At 45.7% G+C, this 23,943-nt stretch overlaps 1 protein-coding gene across 1 annotated transcript; it reads right to left on the reverse strand.

Annotated features, from left to right (window-relative positions):
- Nucleotides 1–384: 384 nt before the first annotated feature.
- PEMT (phosphatidylethanolamine N-methyltransferase) lies at nucleotides 385–23,303 on the reverse strand. The gene is made up of 7 exons (XM_015817843.1): nucleotides 23,252–23,303; nucleotides 22,022–22,129; nucleotides 15,231–15,346; nucleotides 13,000–13,145; nucleotides 8,042–8,153; nucleotides 1,794–1,868; nucleotides 385–588 (listed from the first exon to the last, which is right to left on the reverse strand). The coding sequence occupies exons 2-7, from the start codon at nucleotides 22,112–22,114 to the stop codon at nucleotides 540–542; spliced, it is 591 nt and encodes a 196-aa protein (XP_015673329.1). The 5' UTR covers nucleotides 22,115–22,129; nucleotides 23,252–23,303; the 3' UTR covers nucleotides 385–539.
- Nucleotides 23,304–23,943: the final 640 nt, after the last annotated feature.

Here is a 23,943-nt window from a genome sequence, read left to right on the forward strand (position 1 = left end):
CCTTTTCTCCACAAATACTGGCAAGCAACATTAGCACACGTGCAGCCTTGTGGCTTTGTTCTCCTGTCAAGGAATGTGTACACTCTGTGCTTTTTCATTGTTTAAATCTCTTTGTACGTGTCCTGCACATGGTTCCAGTTATGTAAACTTCTCAGGTTCCTTCCAGGGCCACTTTTCTGATGCTCTCCAGCCTATAATCAAAACATTCAGAATTACGTAGCTAATGGAAACGACTGAAAGCCGGGGCGAAGCAAAAATTGGCATTCAAAAGCACCCTTGCTGTGCCTGGCTTGGCCTAGGTGTTTGTGAAGACTTTCCTTTCGGAATTAAGCGTTCCCGCAAAACACACACACACAAAAAAATGGGGCCTGTGTACGTGTGTTTGTGTGTTCATTGAGGAGTTGGAGGAACGCAACAGAAGTCAGGCTGAAGTTCTCTCATCCTATCCAATTGTCCCATCTTGGAGTCACAAGCAGGCCAGCTCTCTGTGTCCAAACAATGCCAACGTTGGGGAGATCTTTGCAACTGATATTGTGGCCTTATTTACATTTCAGTGCTTTGTTGCGGTAGATTTCTTCGGTGAAGGGCCTAGGAGAGGGAAATGGGAGATGGGGTGAGGGAATAGGCATCAGGGTTTGGTGGGGAGGGAAACAAGAAAAGAGTGGTGAATATTCAGAGGTCCCACTGCCATGGCCGTGTCTCTCTCATCCCAACTAGATCAATGTTCTCAAACCTTAGCAACTTTAAGCTGCGTGCACTTCAACTCCCAGAATTCCCAGTTGAAATCCAGATAGCTTAAAGTTGCTGAAGTTGAATAGGGTTGAACATCATCTATAGCATCCTAGTACACAGTAAATGACACAATTGACATAGCCCTTGAAGATGCTTGTTCCCCTCTTCAGGTTGATTGGTAATTAGCCAGCACACAAGGAAACGCACAGAGTGTGGCCATCTCAAGGCCCTGCATGTGCCTCAGAAGAACCCAAGGTAAACCTCCCCTTCCTTTTGTGAATCCCTTTAGAATGAATGACCTGGAAATATTCATAACTGCTAACATACGATTAACACAGCTGGAGAGGCTTAATTCTAGGTATGTGTGGGTACTGGAAAATTCATCAACACGTCAATGAAACTTGCAAAACACAAGGTTTCTTGGAAAAGTTGGACCCCACATTGTTCTGTACGTTATATATGTTCTCGGTGGCGGGTTGTTCCCATCAGGAGTTTCAACTGACCAAATGAAACATCAGCCCCAGGTTGGTCCAACCCAGGTCCACCTGTTGGTCCAACTCTGGAAAAAACAACCTCAGGTGTAAGCATTGGAATGGCCTTGATTCTCCAAACGTCTAGAATTCCTCAGTCTCGTTGACCCAAAACAAATTTATCATTTCAGGGGAGAAATATACTGAGTTGGAGGGTCTGAAATGGCAAATTAAAAATGACTTTCTTCTCAGCTAGGTTCTGAAAGCAAAAGGTGACCATCTCTTTTCTAAGTAAGATGTTCCCCACTACAATTTGTATCAACCCCAACCTGCATGTCCAAGGCTGAATATTATGGAAAAATGCCAGTAAAAACATCTGGAGAACAATGCTAGATTTGATGACCAGGGTAGACAATACCAAACCGCCGCTCTGAATCACAGCCCATATTAACTCTGCTGGGAAAACACAGCAAGTAGGTTAACTGAAGGCAGGGAGGAGGGGAAAAAAAACACAATCCCCTTTCTCAACACAATTCCCTGAAATGAAATCATGCCTCATTATTTTTTTCATCCTGCACAGAGGCAACTCACCCTTCGTAGAACAGAGCAATTGTGTAGCACAGAGCCACCACCACGGTCAGGACGAGACCCACTGGGCTGGCGTTCCTGATTTGAAAAGGCAGAAGAAGAGAACAAAAGTTGGGAAGACAAGAGAAGGCTGAGTCAGCAAAAGAGAAACTGAGGTCCCCCTCCCCCCAATACTTGGGAACTTGCCCGTCCACAGGCAAACTAGGCTACCTGGTCAAATGTTGCTGGCTTTTTTGAACGAAAGAAGAACAACAAAAAAATTATGCTGACCTAATTGAGTCATAGCTCCATCAGGTCTTGGAGGATGGGTGGGTATCGGCTGCTTTGGCTGTATTGAATAATGTGATTTGGCTCACTGAAGATGGTGCTACAAGGATAAGATGGGAGATTATGTCAGCTCCTTAAGATGTTGGTTATATAAGATGGGGAGGGGGCAGAGAGCAGCTACAACTGAGCAGAAATCTCCCCAAATCCAGGGCAAAAATGTATGCCAAGGTTGGAACAGGCATGAGAAACTACCAAAAGCTCAACAGGTTGAGATGGGTCTCTGAATGAAGACCACAGCCCAATGGAATGGGTCTAAACTAGGGTCAACAGATTTTTTTGTTCATAATAATTAGCCCTACTGGCAACATTCTGCCAAGGCTGTTTTATAATCCAGCTTCTGAAGCTTTATAGACCTCTGTCCCTCTATGATGGAAAATGGTGAAAAGATGACAATCAGTGTGTGGAATGGTGGGTTGACTGATCATTTAGCAAAGACCAGTAGAACAGAATATTTGTAGCTCAAGGTTGAACTGTGGGGTGCCTGGTGTTCTCTGAGCTTGCCTGCTTTCTTGCAGTCATTTCATGACCCAACTAGGTAGCATCATCAGTACTAAAAGGGAGTGGGATCTGCAGAGCGGAGGAGGAGGAAGACCGTGGGGTTCTTGGTGCTCCCTAAGCTTGGTTGCTTTCTTGCAGATGTGAAACATTTTCTTGCAGACGTGAAATCTCTGCAAGAGAACAACCAAGCTCAGAGAGCACCAAAGACCCCACATTTAGGAGATAATTGGATGGTCTTCCTGATGTTGCTTGACTGAATCTCTGGCAGTGCTGAGACAATCCAGACAGTGGTGAAGGACTTCTAGACTAGAGGACCACCACATCCTCCAGATTCAACTTTAAATGTGTAAACTGCTCAGGTCTGGCTTTCAAATTATATAATCCTTGCCATAATATGAGCTGGCAGGGGCCTGGCCTCCTTCCCTTCTCTTCAGGTCTCCTTTCCAAGCTTAGACTGGTCCCAGCTCACTTAGCAATTTGGAAGAAGAGCAGACACATCTCTTCAATTTGGCCTTCTAAATGCCCAGCAATGATTTTTTTTCCCATCCAATATTTAATGGGTAGCATTGATTTAATTATTTATGCTTTAAAGGACTGCATTGCTATTTTGGAACTCTTCTACATGGCCTTGGTGTTTTTCAGAAAGTTGGCCCCAAAATATCTTAAGTTAGGTTACTGTTGTCCGTGCAAAGGCCAAATCTCAAGTGAAAGCTTTTGAACCAACTCTAGGACAATGGCCGATGGATCAAAAGTAAATACATTCAATCCATCTAACCTCCAAAGGGATCATTGCTCAGAGACAGGGCACCCAACAAATCCCTTCATCTTTAATTCCCAAAATTGCTACTTATGTAGGATTTGTAGAACCTTGTGGGAAAGTGGTGCAGGTTTGTGAGGCATTCTTACCCAATCTGACACCCTAGAGTAAGCAGTTAAAAGTCTAACTAGGCATCAACCGGTTTCCCAAGACAATCTTTTGACAATTTTGGCATAATCTGCCCCTTTTTCAGCCAAGACTAACTCATGATGCTGTTTCTGCCTTAATCCCTTCGAGAGATGGGAAGATCAGATGGCCTAACCCTACTGAGTGAAAACAGAGTCAGTCAACAACTCATCTAAACAAAGTCTGGTTCAAAATACAAGGCTGGGGATTAAAGATCCATTTCCTGTCTCATCTGTCAATTTAGCCAAGGGGATCCATCTCTCCCAAGAAGCCACCTGATAACTGAGACTTTTAAAAATTCTTGAGCCACAAAATGGATAGGGGACTCAAAGATGGCCTCATTCAACTGCCAAGTTATGAAAACAGCCCAAAAGAAAAGGGGGCCACCTAACATCTATTGGGGAACCTGTAATGGAGACGATGCCCCAGCTGTGAGACTTTCATAAATGTTGGAGATGAATAGCAGGACAGTAAACCTGAGTACTACAAAAACAAAGGACAGGTGGAAAACAGAGGTCCCCTGTAAGACAGGTGGGCCATCCTCTGCACTGGGTGGGGAAGGGAAAAAGTGCAAAAATACGGATTCCATAAAGACATCCTTCTCTTGAAACACCCAGAAATCTTTGGAATTCTTTTATTATGGCTTCTTAACGCTCTTCAATAAATAGGGTAGATCAGGATTTCTTCTAGCCTTGAGTTTGCCTCATTCATGGCAATCCTGCCTGCAGGTTTAAGCTCCAGCCAAGCTTTGAAAAAGCATTGAGGCTAAACTGTTGTGGGTGCTCCATCACCGGAGATTTTTTAAGAAGAGTCCATTGTTGTCTGAAATGGTCTAGAGTCTCCTGCTTGAGCAGGGGGCTGGACTAGAAGACCTCCAAAGTCCCTTCCAACTCTGTTATTCTGTCAAACATGGAGTCATAGCCAGTTTTTGTTTCCCCAACACCTACTGTCTCTCGCACACGACAAAGAACTTCTAGCAAGCCTTGGTGGAACCTCAGACTGACCTCATCTCTGCATGGAGCTGAAAGTACCTCAATCTTCTGGTGGAATTATTGAGTTTGACTCCAGGGAGATGATATAAGGAGGACTTAAAGAGCCAGTCTTCTCTCCTTCTAAACAGATTGCTTTTGGAGTGCAGCCTAAACCGATTCTGGGGACCTTATGGAGCTAACATCTTGAGGGGGAAGGTGGAAGGAAAGCAAGGGGAAGAGAGATTAAAATAGCCTCAATTAAAGTTCTGGAATACGGCTCTGCAATAGATTTGAGTCATTAGCCCTTAATCACGCTTCTCCCCATATGCGAGCTCATGTTCAGACCCCTTAATAAACATGGATTTTCTTCTTCAAGGGCAAAGAATTAGCTGTCAACAGGAAGGCCGCGTAAAAGAGGACACTCAGACTTTCCTATGAGGCTAAGAAAAAGAACTCAAAGCTTCTCCATTTTTCTTGCTCCAGTTTTTTTCTCCTCCTCCTCCTCCTCCTCCTCCTCCTCCTCCTCCTCCTCCTCCTCCTGTTGCAGCAAACTTTCGTACAACCAGCAAATAAACAAAATGCAGAAGGGGGTCAACCATGACCAATGGAACGTCCAGCACCTGGAGATTGGACCGGGCCTGAAGGCTGGGGGCCTCTACAATTTTTGGAGGTCCTTGGCTCGGTCTACCCCATCCGTAGGTCTTTCAGATATATGATCCAGATTTCTGCCGGTTGTATAGTGACCCTGTAGGGAGCTCTAATCCCACCCCAACCCATCTGGGGTCCCCAGTCTGGAGGAGCAACCTGGCCACCAATCTACGGAGAGTGCCACCAGGTCTTGTTTGGAGAGATGGAATTACAGAAGTCCAGTTAGTTTTTTATTACTCCAATCTAAAACTCACTCAGTGCAACATTTGCATATAATATTTCCATATCTTCATCTGTTCCAATCCACATGAAAATCTAAGCATTTTGGAACCCACTTTTCCTCAATTCACTTCTTTTGGGATTTTTCTTGTAGGACTTCTTTTGTCTGCAGTTTTCTTTTTCTGCACTTTTTCATTGCAGAACTTTTAACTTGACTTTTAAAAAATTACATTTGGATTTGCAGATTTATTTGGCCAATGGAAATTAGAATGCCAGCCAAATAAGTCTATGCATCTTATCCTCAGTTTCCAGGATCTACAGTTAAAATGCTGTTTATTTAGGGACGTTTGACCAGGAACAAACAAATTTTAAAATATTTCTTTGACTATATTTTCCTAAAACATGCAGGTGGATTCAGAAAACGGCTGCTGTTTTCTAAGTTTTAAATTTTTCCTGATCTCATGCATTGTTCTGTGTAACAGCCCCTAAAATAGCACACAACCAGTAGCCATTAAACCCCTCCCCCAAAAGTGTTGTGTTTCTTAAATGCATTTATTTTTTCGCCGTGCTAGAGCTATTTCAAACTGGAAAACATTTGATGCAAATAATCCCATTGTCAGTTCTAGTTCAGTCCTAAGTTTGCAACATTTATGAAGGCGAAAATGTTTATTGCTGGGCTTTTTAATATTAGCCCCAGTGTGTTTAGGTTAAGGCCAGGAAATTTGATCTGTTCCCTCGGTCCCTTTCATGAGGTCATAGCAAAAAATGTTCTCGTGAAGTGGAAGGAAATAGCCTTGGTGTTCGGATGTCATGGAGACAGCGATGAGGTAGCCACTCAGAGCAGAGTGTGGCTCGACAGCCCTCTTTTATAACACAATCACAGCACTTCGCTCGCTCTGAATCAGCAGAGGGATGGAGAGCCATCCGTCTAGCTGCTATCAAAATGTGAACTGCTTTAATTTCATTATTATTATTTTTTTGCAAACAATGCACACACCAGGCTTAAGTATGCTACGAAAACTCCACAAGTTCTCCAGACATGACGGTCTTCGTCTTTTTCATCGGAGAAAGAAGCAGCTCACAAGAAGCCTGATCGAAAGGGCACAGCACTGGGAAAATGCACAAAAATGTCACAGGCTGTGGGAAAACATTTGCAAAGACTGACGGAGCCTTTAGGGTGATAGCTTAATGGGGGGGGTGTCTAATCCTGAGAAAGATTAAACACGGGTGTCGGCTCATGTGTCCCGCGTGACACGAGGGTGAGCTTTTCTGCAGGAAGAGGGAAAAATCTGGTTCCAGAAATATATTTTGCCCTTTCTAAGTCTGGATTGAAACCAAGATATGCTACTGCAGAGTTGATTGGAAGCTGGCAATGCCACAGAGATTTTGCCTAATGGTGCTGGAATAACAGGGTTCACATCTCTTCTGAGGCCCCTTCAAGTCTGCCCTACTGTGTGTTTGTGTATATTTGTGTATGCGTGTGTGAGAGAGAGAGAGAGAGAGAGAGAGAGAGAGAGAGAGAGAACGAACATATTTACATCTGCAAGAGGGTTGGGGGAACTGAGAGGAAACTGAATGCCTTCACTCTAGCAGTTCCTCCACAAGACCATTTCATCTCCCCAAAATTCCCTGAAAAGCTCTCTCAAAAATTTGGGGGGCGGGGGCGGGAGGGTGGTGGAGTGGCCTGCTCACTTTTCCACCCCTCCATCCATGCCAAGCCTGATGGGCACCTTGAGGTGCCAGGATTTGCAGACTCCTCTCCTAGCAGCCTAGCGTACTTGTGCATGTGCACAGTTGCCTTTTTTTAATTGGAAGAACCATCTTGGAACAGGGACGATTGTCCTTCAAATGGCCACCTAAGGACAGGTAGGAGAATGCCGTTGCCATAGAACAAGGGTCAGACCAGGAAAAAGAAAAAGATGAGCCTGAAGAACTGGATGCCATAAGGATGCTACACCAGTTCCTTAGGAGACCTGCCAGCTTGCAGACCGTGCTGTTGTCCTCTTAGACCATTTATGGCCCTCGTTCAACTTCTGAAGTGGCTGTTAAGAGCGCCTTTTGCATCATCGCATAAATGCCTCTCCTTGAGGAGCTGAGAGAGCTCTCTCTCTTCCTCTCTGATGCTCAAGGATTGTTTTTCATCCCCACTTTATGGAGAGCCATTCAGCAGCCTTGCCAGCTCATCGCCGCACTCACTTAGTGGCTAATTAAAACGGCAGAGATGTGTCTGAGCAAAAGTCAGTGCGTCATTCAGGCTGGAGCTTTGAAGCTCCGCCACTATCCTGATTTACTCTCTCCGAGACCTCCGAGGAACACACGGCCTCACCCAAGCCTGGCTTGACAAGGGGTGTGGACCCACACTCCACTGAAGTCAGGCTAATCTCTAGTGAGTCCCTACCAGGTCTAAGAGCACATCCTATCAGTGCACAGATTCCAAGTTCATATGTAGCCGAGTTACTCCTTCGAAGGACGGGTGGCTTCGTGCTCATGTCCATCCAGGGGACAAAGCTTGGGTGTTAGGGAAGGAGAAAGGGGTAATAGAAGGATAACAGAGGAAAGGAAAAATGACTCCTTTCCACCAGGCTGCAAAACTCTCACCTGGTGAAGAAGCAGGAGAAGAAGAAGAAGAAGAAGACAGGACTTACATGAGGGACCATCCGAAATAGATGAAGGTGCTACCCCAGTACATAGGATTATCGATGACATTGAAGGGGAAGGAGGTCACCTTCGCCTCCATGAGGATGCCAAAATAGTCACCTGGAAAGGAAAGACGACAAGCGGTTGAGTCAATCAAGGAATCGCTTTGCTGGATCAGATTAGAGGCCTTTTCCTGCAGCAACCAGCTGGGTTGGCATTGACGATTTCCACAAGCCCAAAGATCTGGAGAAGGTTGACCACGGAAGTCTACCAATGCAGGGAAACTGCAGAAGTCCTTTCCCATCCCTGCTGTTTGTAGGTTGTTCACAACCAAGACTGCTGTCTATAGATGAGGAATGGTAAAGGAAGCTGCTTAGAAGTAACATGGCATGTCTCCCTTGTTTGTTTGTGGTTGGTGGGGTTTTTTTTGGACTCTTAACACAAACCTACAAGTCCCAAAGGTGCTTTTTCAGGAGGCGACTGGACTTCCTTTGTTTTTCTTTGAAGACATTTCGCTTCTCATCCAAGAAGCTTCTTCAGCTCTGAAGAAGCTTCAGAGTGAAACATCTTCAAAGAAAAACAAGGTAGTCCATTTGCCTCATGAAAAAGCCCCTTTGGGACAACCATGACTGGAGGACTGAGAATCTCCATGCACAAACCACACAAAGCTCAGAGTGACTCAACCGGCTGCAGAAATTGTCAGGAAAACTTTTTTGGCCCTCTCATTATCCCACTAAGCTGCCTCTGGCAATCATCCGGAGGGCGGGAGAGGAGGAAAAAAAGAAAAAAATATACCAGGTGGGGTATTTTCATTCCTGAGAGCTCCAGAATGGCTTTTTCACATGGTAGGAAGTTGTGGAAATTGCCGAAATGACCCAGGTACCGATTAATAATAAATTTTTGCACTCTGCTCACTGCTGCTTGAAACATGTCATTACTGCCAATTAGGGGCCCGGTTTTGTAAAGAAGTGTCAATTGTAGTTCAAGGAGGGGGCCAGGAGTGAAATAAATTGGGTTGTATTTGATATGACTTACGGCCAAGAGCCATAACTTTAAAAAAAAAACATTCTCCCCGTCCCCATTTTAAAAAAAAAGCAATTTAGAAGCTGTAAAGCTCACTTTGTCCTGAAAAGTAATTCAGTTGCATTTCTGTATACTTATTTTGCTCAAAAGGCGAGGAATGTTTTTCAGGGCCCCAGATTTCTGGAAAAGATGGATTGACAGGACTCCTGGACTCTCTTCTCCCCCTTCCCTGCCGGCCCCCAAAAAGGGATCAGGAGCTCCTTCATCTCCCAAATCAAGGTGGGAGGAAACAAAACTAGGTCCTAATGCTTGCTAGTGCAGGAAGTCCTCAACTTACAACAGTTCATTTAGTGACCGTTCAATTGTTACAACAACACTGAAAAAAGAGACTTAGGACCGTTTTTCACACTTAATGACCGTTGCTGGTCACATGACCAAAATTCAGATGCCTGGCAACTGGCTCTGTAATAAATCGCAGCTGAGGGACATGGATTCTCTCTCTTCTGTTTCCTATGCTGTGTTGGATGACAGAGGATCTGTGAACTCATGATCCCGGCATGAACCGTTATACTTTGGCTGGTTTCTTAAAAGGGTTGGATCAATTCATGAAGTCCTGGAGATCAACGGCCGTTGGCTCTGAGGGCCACAGAGGTGGCCTCTGAAGGCCCTCTGCTGAGACTGGTGGGCTTCCTTGAGCAGTTGGTTGGTCAACTGTTGGATAAAGGTCTACTGGACTGGTGGTTCTCAGTGGTGCTGGCTACCAGCTTGGCTGGCTTCAAAAGAAGAGTTGGACCAATTCATGGAGGTCCCGGGGATCAACCGGGCTTAGCCTTGATGAGAGAAAGATCGCTCATGAAGACCATCTGCCGAGAGTTGGGTGGGCTTCTTAGGCAGCTAGTTGACCTTTGTGAGAATGGGCTGCTGGGCAAGATGGGCCAGACGTCCAATCCAGCAGGGCACTGCTTACATTCTTCTATTTTCAGCATGACATCCAACTGAGGAGACATCTTCAGGTCTTCTTCCTCCAAAATTAGAATCCTTCTGGACAGAAGAATTGAGACAGTGGACTGAGGCAGAAGACAAATCTCCTTCCCAGCTGGACTCCCCTTCACAAAGCCATGCTGGGTCATGCTGTAAAAGGGGGGTGGAATTTGTGTTGTTTTTTTTTCCTGAATGGAATCGATTGAAGTCTCCAGCCGTTTCAAACTAGTCCTAAAGAATTTTGGAAGATCATCTGGTCTGAATGGTGGGAAACAAAACAGCGAGCGTCATCTTTTTTTTTTTTTTTAGTGTAATAGGAACTTTCTAGTTTCTGAAGGGTTGCAATCCACTGAGCCAAAGGCAATTTGCTCTCCAGGGAGACAACATCATTCCTCTTTATCATGAGAAAATGGTTCACTTCTCCCTACAATATTATGACTTTCTGCACAAACATGCTTTGGGAATGGCTTCCTCACCCCAACAAACTGTAAATTTTTCATCTCTCCTTTCCTCCTCCCAATCCCAGTGAAATCTAGCAATAGATGGCTCTTTCGAAGTTATATTGAGGAATGCAAAAAGCCAAGAAAATAAAGCTAGTGTGGATTTGTGTTTGTGTGTATGTGCCGGGGTTGTTCTTTTGTAGCTCTGTTCTCTCTGCTCCCCCCTTCCCTCAATTCCAAATTGCACACAGCTGTGTTGGTCCATCTGGAGGAAGAGACAGATGGAAAATTACTTTCCCCTTTTATGGGAGGGCAAATTAAAAAGCCGCAGAGGAAGCTGGTGAATTTGTCGAAATTCATCGCCAATCGACAAGATAAAACGGGGGAGAGGTAGAGATATCTGGGTGGGATAAAAAAAGGGGGAGATCCTTGCAAACGCCAAGTGAGAGGACATGGCAGAGAGAGAAGAATGAAGAGAGAAAAGGTTTCTGCTGCGGAAAATAATTTTATGTCCCACCACTAGGATGTCGGTATGGGGCCATTTCACCCCCTAGGAGTTTTGGTCAACAGTAAATTCATACCAAATAACAGGTTGATCCCTTCTTGGTGGTGAGATCCTGATCCAGAATGCACCAATGAAGGTCCAGGGTTGGGAAAGAGAAGCAGTGGTTGACAATTCTGAGGCACACAGTTAGATGGCCTCAAGTGTTCTCAAGTAAGCATTGCCACACTGGAACTTCCTGCCACGGAATGTCATGGTGGACATCACTTGGATGCCTTAGCAGAAGACAAGCCAGATGCAGAACAGTTGGCCCTTAATGGACAATCCTGAAATAAGATAGGATCTTCTGGGTCCAAGAGGTTTTGGTCTGGTCCAGGTCAAGGTATCCTAGAGCAGAGGTCCCCAACCTTGGTAACTTTAAGACTTGTGGACTTCAACTCCCAGAATTCCTCAGCCAGCCAAGCTGGCTGAGGAATTCTGGGAATTGAAGTCCACAAGTCTTAAAGTTACCAAGACTGGAGACCCTTGTCCTAGAGACCTTGCTGGTGGGACCAGAACAGTGGCTCTGCTAGGCCAGTGTTTTTCAAAGTTGGCAACTTTAAGAGCTATGGACGTCAACTCCCAGAATTCCCCAGCTAGCATGTATGGGCCTCAACTCCTCAGTCGACATGCATGGACCAAGTCTCCAGCTGTCTGGGAATTCTGGGAGTTGAAGTTCATGCATGCTGGCTGAGGAACTCTGGGAATTGAAGCCCACACAACTTAAAGTTGCCAAGGTTGAGAAACCCTGAAATCGACCATAGTCTGAGGCAGCCATTCCGGTCCCTCAAGAGGAAATGTGGGGCATTGTACAAAGCAGTCTCCTCCTCTGCTCAATCCCCTCCAGGGGACGAGCCTTCTCTTCCCTCTCTAACTGATACCGGAAGTTAGTTAAGTCACTGTGACATAAACCTTACTGGACTGAATTCATAAGAGACGAAGAACAACACAACTGGAAGAGAACTGCATTCGCACAAGAGACATCTTCCTTTCTCACCACGTCAAAGAATACAACCCCATGGGAAATAAAAAAAGCAACTGTCTCTCCCCCAAAAAGTGAGGCGCTGAACACTAGGGTTCGAGGGATGGCTATACCCCCCTGTCCACTATGGCCTGGATTTTGGGTTAAAATGTCGGTCAAGCAGTCCTCTGGCTGCTTACATGTTCACAAGCACCGACACAAAGGAAGTAAATGGGCCAGCCAAGTATGAGTCCTCAACTGTGGAGAAACTGCCCCCTACTGTGCAGGAAATGGGAAGGACACCGAGAGCCGTTGTTTATCAAGCGTGAATCACTCTAACCCTGTAGCCTACATTGGAGACGCCAGGAAAATAACCATCTGATTATTTAAACACAGAGATTATTTAAACATACCATCCCGAATTGCAGAATTAAACAGAGCCATCTCTTTGTCCAGCAATTGCAAAGCAAAATGGGGACAGGGGGACTTGTGTGGCCGGAGTGTGGTGTATTCCCCACCTGCAGAGCACTAAACAGACCTGGGTGGATTCTGAAAAGCTAAGCAATAGCACTTAAGATACTTATATACCGCTTCACAGTGCTTTACAGCCCTCTCTGAGCAGTTTTCAGAGTCATCATCTTGCCCCCCCAACCATCTGGGTCCTCATTTCACCGACCTCGGAAGGATGGAAGGCTGAGTCAACCTTGAACCGATCAGGATCGAACTGCTGGCCATGAGCAGAATTAGGCTGCAATACGGCCTTCTAACCACTGTGACATATATTGCAGCAGAAACAGGAATAAGAAAGAGGGGGAAATTGTGGTGTATCCAACCTATGGGCACACAGCCATCCGGGATGAAGGAGCTGCCATTTTGATACCTTGGACCTGCCCTGTAGAGGCCCCCATTGTTAACCAGCTTTAACTTGGGGGCAACCTGGAGAATATTGCCCGTCTGTAACCATCTAGGAGAACCGTGTTGGAGAAAGTTGGCATCAAGCTATGATCAAGTTGACCTTACCTAAAAACGTCCCGATAAACCCCAGGGCGAGGAAGCTGGAGATCACCAAGAGGACGCCCACTGCCATGAGAATGACACTGGCACAGTACACCAAAAGACAATCCAGCAGTGGTAGCTTGGGCTGACCCTTCATCGCTTCTCCAAAGCTGCAAGAGGTGAAAAAGAAAGATTGTTGAGGTGATGAAGCCTTCCTAAGGTGATGCAGGCCGAAGGAAAGGAGACTTTGCTAATTACAAACACTTTACATGCCTAAAGTTTTTATTGAAAGACTTTTTAACAAGATAAAAACAATAGAAATATTAGAAAGGAAACAAAGAAAGTAAGTTAGAAGAGTGAATAAGTAAGAAAGGAAATAGAACTAAAAGAAAGAAAGAAAGAAAGAAAGAAAGAAAGAAAGAAAGAAAGAAAGAAAGAAAGAAAGAAAGAAAGAAAGAAAAAGGGAGGGAGGGAGGGAGGGAGGCTTCCAATCTTTTTGATAATGGTTATAAAGGCACTCAAATGTTACCCTTTCTAAGCTTACATCGTCATTTCCAGCTTTCCATAAGCAGTCCCATAAATTGTTCATTTTTCTCTTTTTTTCAGCAAAAAGTCCAGAAGAAGCTTTTTTTAGAAGGAGCATCTTTACTCTGGCAAACAGAAAACTCAATTTCCTGCCCTGCTTTAGTTTGCTGAGGTGCAAATGGCCTGTTTTCTTTCTGTCTCTCCCTCTCCAAATGCAACAGACTGGCACTAACACCAAACTCAGGTGTTCGCGCTGGAAGGAAAACAAATATTGGATGAAAGAACACGTGAGGTGGGTTTTTTGTGGCTTGGGGATGAGAAGCAAACAGCCCCAAACCCACCCCAAGAAACAGGTAGAAACTGCCTCTGTGGTTTCCCACTGTGAAAAACTTCCAGTCCAGGAAGAAANGAAAGCTTTCGGAAAGTCAACCCGTCTGCTTAGGTTACCTTCCTTGCAATGAGAACATCTAAGGACACATTATCATAATGTACAGTACATCATTCATACTGGATTACGGAGCAGATCTGAGTAGGGAGAGAGAGCATTATCGTGCCTTATCCGAGATAAGAGAGTTGAAATGACCTGAGAGTTAAATGCACAGATAATCTGCGGGGCTTCTGTAAACATGAAGATTCGCTAACCTTGAAAACGAAACTAGGCAGCCACAGTGTTTTCATTCCCTTCTTTAAAATGGGGGAAAGATGCTGGACTGAGACAGCCTGGTGCCATTCTGTTGGGTTTGATTACAATCCCGTGGTGATTGGGAGAGCATCAAGTTGAGGATGCTGCCTCAAATGAGACCAGAGCCAGAAACGAGTCTTAATCCAACTGACATTTGGAGACCTCCTTCAACAGATGAAGGTGGACTAGAATGGTGATTTTTAGCTGGAGATGGTTTCTGATTGATTCTTCAAGAGGAGGACCTCCAGCATCATCCATCTCCCCACCTTTGTGGTCATCAAAAGCTGTAAAGCCAAGTGAGGACCAATCTACTCATGCCCATTGGTAGAAAGGCACTAACCCAGTGGGCTTCAGTTCCTACAGATACAACATGACTCTATGTTGGTGTTAGCCTAGGAGAGACCAGGTTAAAATCCACCCTCAGTCATGGAAGCTCACTGCGGGACTTGGGGCAGATCACATTCAATCCAACCTACATCACAAGCCTGGAGATGGGGCAAACTGGAGGATGGATGTTTTGTAGGCACTTTGAGCTTCAGGAGTAAAAGTAGAATATAAATCTAGTCAAAACTGAAGGTAGACGACAGGATATTTTTCTTGGAACTGTCCAAGGTCCTGCTGACATTTGCCTTGACTTTTATATGGATTTTGAACTTTTTACTTGAGTTATTTGGTCTTTCTTCCTTAGATGAACTTCTCTTCCTAGAGTTGGACTCCATCAGACACTACAGTTTTCCCCTTCAGGCCTAAATCCCAGATCATGCGCAAACTTCTTACAGTCATCTTGACAAGGAGCTCCACACAGCTCAGGAAAGGCTATTCTTCTCCTCCAGCAAAGAGGTTAAGCAACTGGCTTGAAGAAACATCTGCCTTAAACCACCTCACCTTCTCTGTCGCTTTCCAGACAGACTTCTGCACATGAGCATGGAACTCTCCTTCAATCTTTACAGGTTTTCGGGAGGAAGCCACACAGCCATTTGAAGGAGATGCTTTGACACCCCCAACTTTTGCCAAAGGCCCATCAAACACCCCCAAAGGTGAGACTCACCAGTGACTCCGCAGAAAGTTGAGCAGGATAATGACAACTCCCAGGAAGTAGCAGGCTGTGTAAGGAGAACGGAAGACGCGTGTGAGTGACCGGGTTCTGTGCTCCCATCTTCCAACCTGAACAGACAAAATTTTAAAAAAGGTCAAAGAACCAACCTGGCCAGATGACCACGTAACGAAGCCCTTTTGCAGCATCCAAGTTCTGAAAGGAAAGAGATGCTGGGAAATTACTAATGTCATCTTCTGACAGGAAATAACAGCCTCATCGGTGGATTAGTAATGCTGTTAATCAATAGTATCTCTCTTTGGCCTCGAGTTTAATTTTGATTGATAGACCTTCCTTCAACTGACTCTAAACGCTGATTCAGAATTTCCACAGCCTTTCCCAAAGATGCTGGACAAGAGACGAACAACTGCGTACTGTTAGATGACAAACATCGGCAGATCGGTTTGTCTCCTTAATTTCATAAAGATGTTGAAAAAAAAGAGGCAGGAAATCAAGTTCAGTGGGATGCAGGTAGACCTTGACTTACAATCGTTCATTTAGTGACCGTTTGAAGTTACAACAGTACTGAAAAAGCGACTTAGGACCGTTTTTCACACTTAGGACCGTTGCAGCATCCCTGTGATCAGAATTCAGACGCTTGGCAACTGACTCACGTTTATGACGGTCGCAGTGTCCCCTGGGGAGTCATGCTCTTCCCCTTTTGCGCCCTTCTGACAGGTAAAGTCAATGGGGAAGCCAGATTCACTTAACAACTGTGTGACTAGCTTAACAGCTGCAGGGATTCATTTTTACTGAACTGCCTGGCTTAGCAACAGAAATGTTGGACTCATCTGTGGTCGTAAGTCAAGGGCTGTACTGGCCAGAGGACAGGGTCAAGCCTTGTCCCTTTGACCTGTCATGGGCTGTTCTCATTTTTAATAGTGCCAGGACTCCAATGCGTTTCTGCTCAGCCAAACCATGATGCTCCCCCCTGCCGTTCTTGGCTAATCTGCCCACTGGTATCATTTTGAACAGGCTGGAGATGGCACCCACCAGCCTGGCCATTCATCCATATGGAGTATTTGTTCCCAGGCAGAGATATACGGTTTCTGCTCATCCAGCTGGACGGATTTTTTTGAAAGGCGTTGCATTTTAATGGGGACCAACCTCAGTTCTGAAACCCTGCTTCGCTTCTATTTTACGCTGTTCCATTTTTATCTCCAGCTTACCGCAAATATACAGCAGGGAGGAGGGTATTTCTTTCTGATAAAGAGTCCTCAGGTGCCCCCGGGTACCACTTCTATCGGGGACAATGTGATCCTAGCAAGCGTGATGCTTCTGTAGATGCTTGCATATGATTTCCTGATGGCTGAGTCCAGAAAAAGGAAGGAAGGAAGGAAGGAAGGAAGGAAGGAAGGAAGGAAGGAAGGAAGGAAGGAAAGAAGGAAGGAAGGAAGGAAGGAAGGAAGGAAGGAAGGAAGGAAGGAAGGAAGGAAGGAAGGAAGGAAGGAAGGAAGGAAGGAAGAAAATGAATGAAAGAGAAAGACAGAAAGAAAGACAAAGAGACAGAAAAAAATAAAATGAACAAAAGAGAAAAAAGAAAGAAAGGAAGAAAGAAAGAAAGAAAGAAAGAAAGAAAGAAAGAAAGGAAGGAAGGAAGGAAGAAAGAAAGAAAGAAAATGAATAAAAAGACAGAAAGACAAAAAGACAAGAAAGAGACTAGAAAAAATGAAATGAACGAAAGAGAAAGAAAGAAAGGAAGGAAGAAAGAAAGAAAGAAAGAAAGAAAGAAAGGAGAGAGAAGGGAAAGAAGAGAAGGGGGAAAAAGGAGGTGGAGAGATGAGTTTAATCCTAGCGGAACCTGCGAGGGAGGGTAGAGAAGGACGGCAGAAGCAGCGCAAAGCAGGAGAACAGAACAAAAGGGAGGGGAGGGAGAAAACCCTGCTAATTACTTTGCACAAGCCAGCAATTAAGAGAAGCCTATTTGCATGCAAAATCTAATGAGCGTCTTTAGGAGCTGCCCTACGTGTGGCTGGATGGCGCTGGAACATTCAAGGTTTCTCCACAGTGAGGGAACGCTGGGCGATTGTCCATGAAACACACACACACCCCAATTAGCCCCACATTAATGAGGCGGCTTAAACAAGATTCAGACTTGCTGCTAACTGCTAGCCAAGTTCACGCCATGACTTGCTGCGTGGCGTGAACTTACTCTGGGGAGAAAGTGCAGCTGTCGGAGTTTTCTCCAGCGTACAATTTTCTCCTTTTGCTAGAATTATCCCCAAAAAAGATGCTGCAGGATTGGCAAAGGGGCGTTTTGGGTCTTGTGAAGACGACGATGCTTCCCAAAAGAGCAGCTCCCAAGGGCAGCACAGAGGCAGGATTCTGCTTCCAAACAGTATCAAGGTTTTAACTTTAAAAAAAAAAAGAAAAGAAAAGAAAAAAATCCTTGCTCTTTTTGGTACGGATTTATACTTGAGGCTTCTTAAACTTTGCACGACTCCTGGAAACTCACCGAAACAGCTTATCCCTGGGCGCAGGGTGAGGGGCTGACACCCAGAGGGTTCCCTGTCCTTAAGGCAGCAGGTATGAAATACTTTTTAAAAAAAAATAAATAAAACAGAGCTGAAATTGTGTACTTTAAGAGAAAAACCAGGCTTGATTTTCATCCATTCAGCCAGCTGAACGAAACTCTCAGTTGGAGGGGATAGGCTGTGCCTTATTTGATCATGGCTTGCAGAATCAACCACAAATGGCTGTGTTTCCTACATTGTTAGATTGTCTGCATGTGCATCAGGACGTAGAGAAGGGTTCCTGCCCCTTCAGATGAGATTTTTTCATTTCTTGAGCAGAAAAGGACCGCAAGGCCTTCCTTCAAGGCTTAAATGAGCTTTTATTTTCCTAGTAGTTTCGAAATCTGATAAACAGAAATAAAAAAAAATAGTTCTCATTTGACGGTTCAAAGGGACAAGGAGGATGAAAATGTCATCTTGCAAGCAGTCCTTGCACAGGTGCTCTTTATAAAGCAAAAGAAAGTTGAAGGAAGATGATAAGCACCGTCAAAGTTCCATTTAACTTTGCTTAACGACCAGGTCCCCATTGTGGTCGCTAAACAGGGACTGTCCGTAATGTCTGTTGTGCAGAGGAGGTTAGACGCCCAAGGCTCTTCCTAGATTAAAAAAAAAACGAAAATAAACAAAGACTGGATAGCGAGATGGGATTTCTGCCAAGTCAGGTCAACGCTATTAAAGAGATGAATTCCTTATCGAGAGATTTGATCGGGCGAGGCTTTAAAACAGGAGACATAATCTTCAGAGCCAGGTGGAAGGGCAAAAGGCAGCAAGAAGCCCCTCCGCCCCTCATGAAACCCAGGACGATGTATTGACTGCAGGATTTAAACTCTCCTTTCCTCCATAATAAGGAAGCAATTTCACCTAATTGGTTTCCCCTGGCAGAGGAAGGTGTTATGAATTTGGAAGCTGATAAGGTAAGCACCTCAGCTGCCAAAGAGACCTGGGTTGCAGCTGGGCCAGGCAAGGAAGGGGGAGGCCCAAGGTGACCCCTGATCTCACCAGAGTCACTTCCATCTCTCTCTGCCCCCGCAAGCCCACTCCCCAACGCTGGTTCATAAACCTGTGGAGATTCTCCACCATCCAGGTCTTGGCTGTCCCAAAGGCGCTTTTCTTGGGTATTTTTTTTTTCCTTGAAGATGCTTCGCTTCTCATCCAAGAAGCTTCTTCAGTTCTGCACCTTGATTACCCGATCCAAGCAGAACTGAAGAAGCTTCTTGGATGAGAAGCCAAATGTTTTCAAAGACAATAACCAAGAAAATTCAGCTGCCTTTTGGAAAAAAAGCATCTTCGGATGTCCTCTGGATGGTTAAACCAGGAATTGAGGTTCTACCTCTTTTGAGATTCCCTTCTTGGAAGAGGTTCTCAAGCAAAAGGGATTTTGTGGCAAAGGCCGGGATCTTCCCAAGAGGGAAGAGATTATTTTCTTCAAAGTCCTTTGCAAAACTCATCCCTTGCCGGCAGAAACCCGCCAGGAAGGTGCTGGATCTCTGGCTGTGCTAAGTTCCAAATGCTTATTTCTGAGAGATAAATCAGAGGGATAGAAACGCAAGCAAGGAGAGAGGATGGGTTTTGCTTCCCATCAATGGCGCCTCTTCTTCCTCTGTATTCATCCCGATCCACAGAGATGCCACCCTGGGCTTCGTGATTGGACTACCGCGACCATCGTTCCCTGCCTGGCCATTAAGGGATATGGGCTGGGATGGATGAATGGACTCTGGCTGGGTGCCATGCAGAGGAATTACCTTGCTCCTTTAGCGCCCCCTGCTGAGGATTTGTAGAAAGGAGAGACCAACAACGGTGGTGACCAGACAGGAAGGGAAGGAGAGAAGACAATTTTTGATGGATTGAACCGAAAGTCCACTGAAACCGGCATCTTTTCTCCAAGGAGGTCCACCAATCGCATGCCTACCAGGAATCCACCAGAAATGCCCAAAGCTAACCTCTCTCTCACATGTTCTCCTGGTACAGGGAATAGAATAGAATAGAATAGAATAGAATAGAATAGAATAGAATAGAATAGAAGAGAAGAGAAGAGAAGAGAAGAGAAGAGAAGAGAAGAGAAGAGAAGAGAGTAGAATAGAGAATAGAAGAGAAGAGAATAGAGAATAGAGTAGAATAGAGAATGGAATGGAATGGAATGGAATGGAATAGAATAGAATAGAATAGAAGAGAAGAGAAGAGAAGAGAGTAGAATAGAGAATAGAATAGAATAGAATAGAAGAGAAGAGAGTAGAATAGAGAATAGAATAGAATAGAATAGAAGAGAAGAGAAGAGAAGAGAAGAGAAGAGAAGAGAAGCAAGGGGATGTCTGAATGTAAATCACGTGATCTTGGGGATGCTGCAAGGGCCACAAGTGTGAAAAACAGTCACGTCACTTTTTTTCAGTGCCACTGTAACTTCGAACAATTACTAAACAAACTGTTGTAAGTCGAGGACTAATTGTATTCAGAGATACAGGGACAGCCAGTGGAAGATTAAAAAGATTTTTTAAAAAAAGTTTGGGGTCGAGTGCCTATTTCCAACTGATGTCAGAGGGGCGGCCCCTTTTTTGCTTGTTATCAAGGTTTTACCATCTTTAAGGCTGAGGGATCGTTTTTCAACTGTCCTCCTTTTTCTCCAAAATGCTCTGGAAACAATCAGAGATCCACAGTGGGAAACTGGGTCAGGGGCAAGAGAGGAAGATTAAAAACAAATAAACAAAACAAAACGGGGGCTGCACAATTGCACAGAGCAGAAGCAGAAACCCCTCCCTGAGTAGAACTTGCAAATATTTCCTCCATGTTGAAATCAAACAATGAATTCTTGCATGTGTACGCATCTACACACACACACACACACACACACACACACCCAATTAACTCCTTGCAAATAGGACACCAAATCTGGGAGGGGGTGTTTCCGCTGAGCCCCCCAAATGACGCATTGTTTCTGGTGCAGCCACACATAAGGTTCTCTGACCCAGTTCCCGGCGCCTTTATGCAACACAGTCCCAGGGAGTCGTTAGATACCTAATTTTAGCCATTCCTACCGCTTTGCCAGGTGTGTGAACTTCTGTCAGTCCACTCACCCCCTTTGTCACTTTGCAGCCGGCCAGACAGCCCAGCATGGACCATCAATGCTTTCTGGCCTCGAAAGGAAAATCTCCATGACCACCGTTCCCCTCGCCCTGTTTCGATCCTCGATTCTGCTCGGTCGATGGTCATTAAAAGCAACATTTAGAGAAAACCATCACGGATGACAAAGACTCAACAAACCAGGCTCAGTGTGGTGGACAGTGCCTAAAGCAGAAGAAGGTATTGTCTGAACAAGGGACGATCCTAAATGGTCTCGCAGCACACAAAGACAGAACGAGGGAACAATGGTTATCTAAGAGAAAGGAGAAGGAAGAAGGCCCCCGCCCCAAACTCAGAAGAAAGCCAGGAGGAAGAAAGACACAGGTCCGAGATACAGTTACACACTTTTTTTTAACACTGGAGAATGTACCCACAATGGAGGAAATAAATCTAACAAAATGGGGGCTGCATCCTTTTCTCTCCTGTCTTTTAGGTACAGAGTCAAAATCTAGTTCATCTCTTTGCCTGGTTCCACCAGACTTAACCGAGAGTCTGGTTTAATGAAAAGAAGGACTAGGGGTGATATGAAAGCAGTCTTCCAATATTTGAGGGGCTCCCACAGAGAGGAGGGGGTCAACCTGTTCCCCAAAGCACCTGAAGGCAGGAGAAGAAGCAACAGACGGAGACTAATCAAGGAGAGAAGCAACCTAGAACAAAGGGTTGACGTGACCACGGGGGCGCTGCAATGGTCATAAGTGTGAAAAACGGTCATAAGTCATCTTTTTCAGGGCCGTTGTAACTTTGAATGGTCACTAAAGGAATGGTAGTAGGTCAAGGGCTACCTGTATACTGAACACGAAGGATTGAGGACAATGCAGGTTCACGGTTGCCTGAAATGTTGGCCAAACAACTGCCAGCTTTTTGACTTTGGGGAATGTCTGGCTCCTGAGGGAGCTTTCCGTGGTCCTGAAAGTTGCCTTAACCACTTGGGCAGCATCAGCTCGGAAGCACCCCTCAACCTGCTGCCCCCCAGATGGGCAGGAATTGTCCCTTTTTTGACCCACCTGAGAGGAGACAGGTGGATTCCCAAAAATGTAAGACCCATATTTCTATTGGAAGGCCATTCTAAAGTCTGACTTGGGTTTTGTAGGTTGAAAACTACAGGGGTTTGGTACCTACCAGATTCCAGAACAACGGGTTGAAAGCGATGCAGAGGACAGCCACGATGAAGTTGGGATCAGTCACATCCACGTAGTCAGAAAGTAGACTCATAGCCGAGAGGTCAACCTGTGAGAGACACTGAGTGTGAGTTGGCTCTCAGCCAGGAGAAGAAGCCCCCTCAATTGGGCTGGGGGTCCAAAGGAGATTCCAAATCAACGTTTGCATTCGCAGCACTTGGAATCCTAAATCCCGATCTGCATTCAGACATGCATGTAGCCGTGCTTTGTGCAGTTCTCTCTTAAGATGTCGTAAACATCTTAAACTTCAAGCAAGGAACAGCCATGGGGGTTTTAAAATAATTTTAAATTACTTAGGCCAATTGTTAATATTTGTCTTTTAATTATGTTTTAACTGTAGTATTTGGTATTTTGTAGTTGTTTTATCTGGCTGTTAGCCGCCCTGAGTCCGCAAGGAGAAGGGCGGGATATAAATATAATAAACAACAACAACATAAACAACTTTTAACCTGGGTTAGTAACTCCAGAGGCTGATTCTGCACTGCAAATCTACCTGCAAGATTTGTTTCGGATTGCCCAGTTCATGCTAATAATTAAGCATATCGCTTGCATGCATTTTACCCGGCCAGTTCTAAACTGATCCAGACTATTTAACAAATAACAAGAACCGCCCCAAAAAACAAACAAACCCCACATGGTCATTTGATCCTGGTCAGAGATTCTGTAATGTCACTGAATGTTTNTCTTGCAGGGGGGGGGGAGGAGGAGATTTTTTTTCTTGGGTCCCAAAATTCTTGGGAATTTTGAACGTCAGCGAGCCGAGGGAGGCCTACCTTCCTCGCCCAGCCACGGGGGGGGGGAGTAACCGAAGAAGGGGGGGGCTCCGAGGCTCAGGAAGAGCTTTTACATTGTTGCAAGGAAAGAATAACAGGGTTTCCAGAAAATCGGATAAACAAAGGCCGGGCAGTGCAAGTGGAGTCATTGCCTCCGTCCCGCTCTTCGCTTTGCAGTCATCATCCCAGCCCCCCAGGAAAAAGGGCCCCCCCGGCCTCGCTTCCGCTCCACAGACCCCTTGCTCATCCTGGGAGTAGCGCAAGCGCAAGCGCAAGGCTGGCCTTCCTTAAGGCTCGGCTTGGGCTCTGCCCCGCTCCCGGGCTTGCAAGGCAGGGACCCCCAACCCCCCCCCCCGCCCGGTCTTTCGTCTTTGCGGAGGTGGGAAGCCTGTCTCTACCTTGCTATAATCCACATTATTGAGTCCTCCGCAGCAGTCCAAGGAGAAGGGCATGCAACCCCCTTAGGATCCGGCTTAGCAAGGCCTGGTTCCTCTGGGGTCCCTACCCGCCCCAGACCAGCACCGCCCCCCTCCCTCCACCCCCTGGAAGCAATGCCCCTCCACCAAAAGCTGCTCTAACTTCCGGACTGCTCAGCTGGCCGAAAGAAAAAAATGTCCCGCAAAGAAGGCTGGGAAATTGAGTCCGTATCACCCCCCCCCCATTGAAGCGTTGCGCTCGGTGCGGAGTTTAGCAGGAACTACAACCCCCAGAAGGCTGCGCGAGGCAGGCTGTCCGAACCCGGGGGCGGGGAGCACTCCCTTCTCGAAGCACCCCCTCCACTTGAAGGTTTGGAGTCGTTTTGCTTCCATTCCAGCTTCCTACACGCGTGAAAGAGGCTTCACACGTTGCTCTGGGGCCGAAGCGTGAAGCCCTGCGCCCCAGCCCGGTTTGCCTGTACTGTATAAGCTGAAGTAGTTGCTGGAAAACCCCTTGCAATCAGATTTTCTCTGGTTATTTTTCACGCTTAGCTCTTCAGCCACGCTCAACTAGTGCTGTTTCACAAGGTCACCCGCCTGACACGTGTATCTGGTAACTTGCAGGTACCGTTTCCTGTATCCACTCGGTTACAGCCGAAAACAGCGTCTGACCT

Source organism: Protobothrops mucrosquamatus, unplaced genomic scaffold (genome assembly GCF_001527695.2).
Source record: "Protobothrops mucrosquamatus isolate PMUCROS unplaced genomic scaffold, P.Mucros_1.0 scaffold640, whole genome shotgun sequence".
Taxonomy (NCBI): Eukaryota; Metazoa; Chordata; class Lepidosauria; order Squamata; family Viperidae; genus Protobothrops; species Protobothrops mucrosquamatus.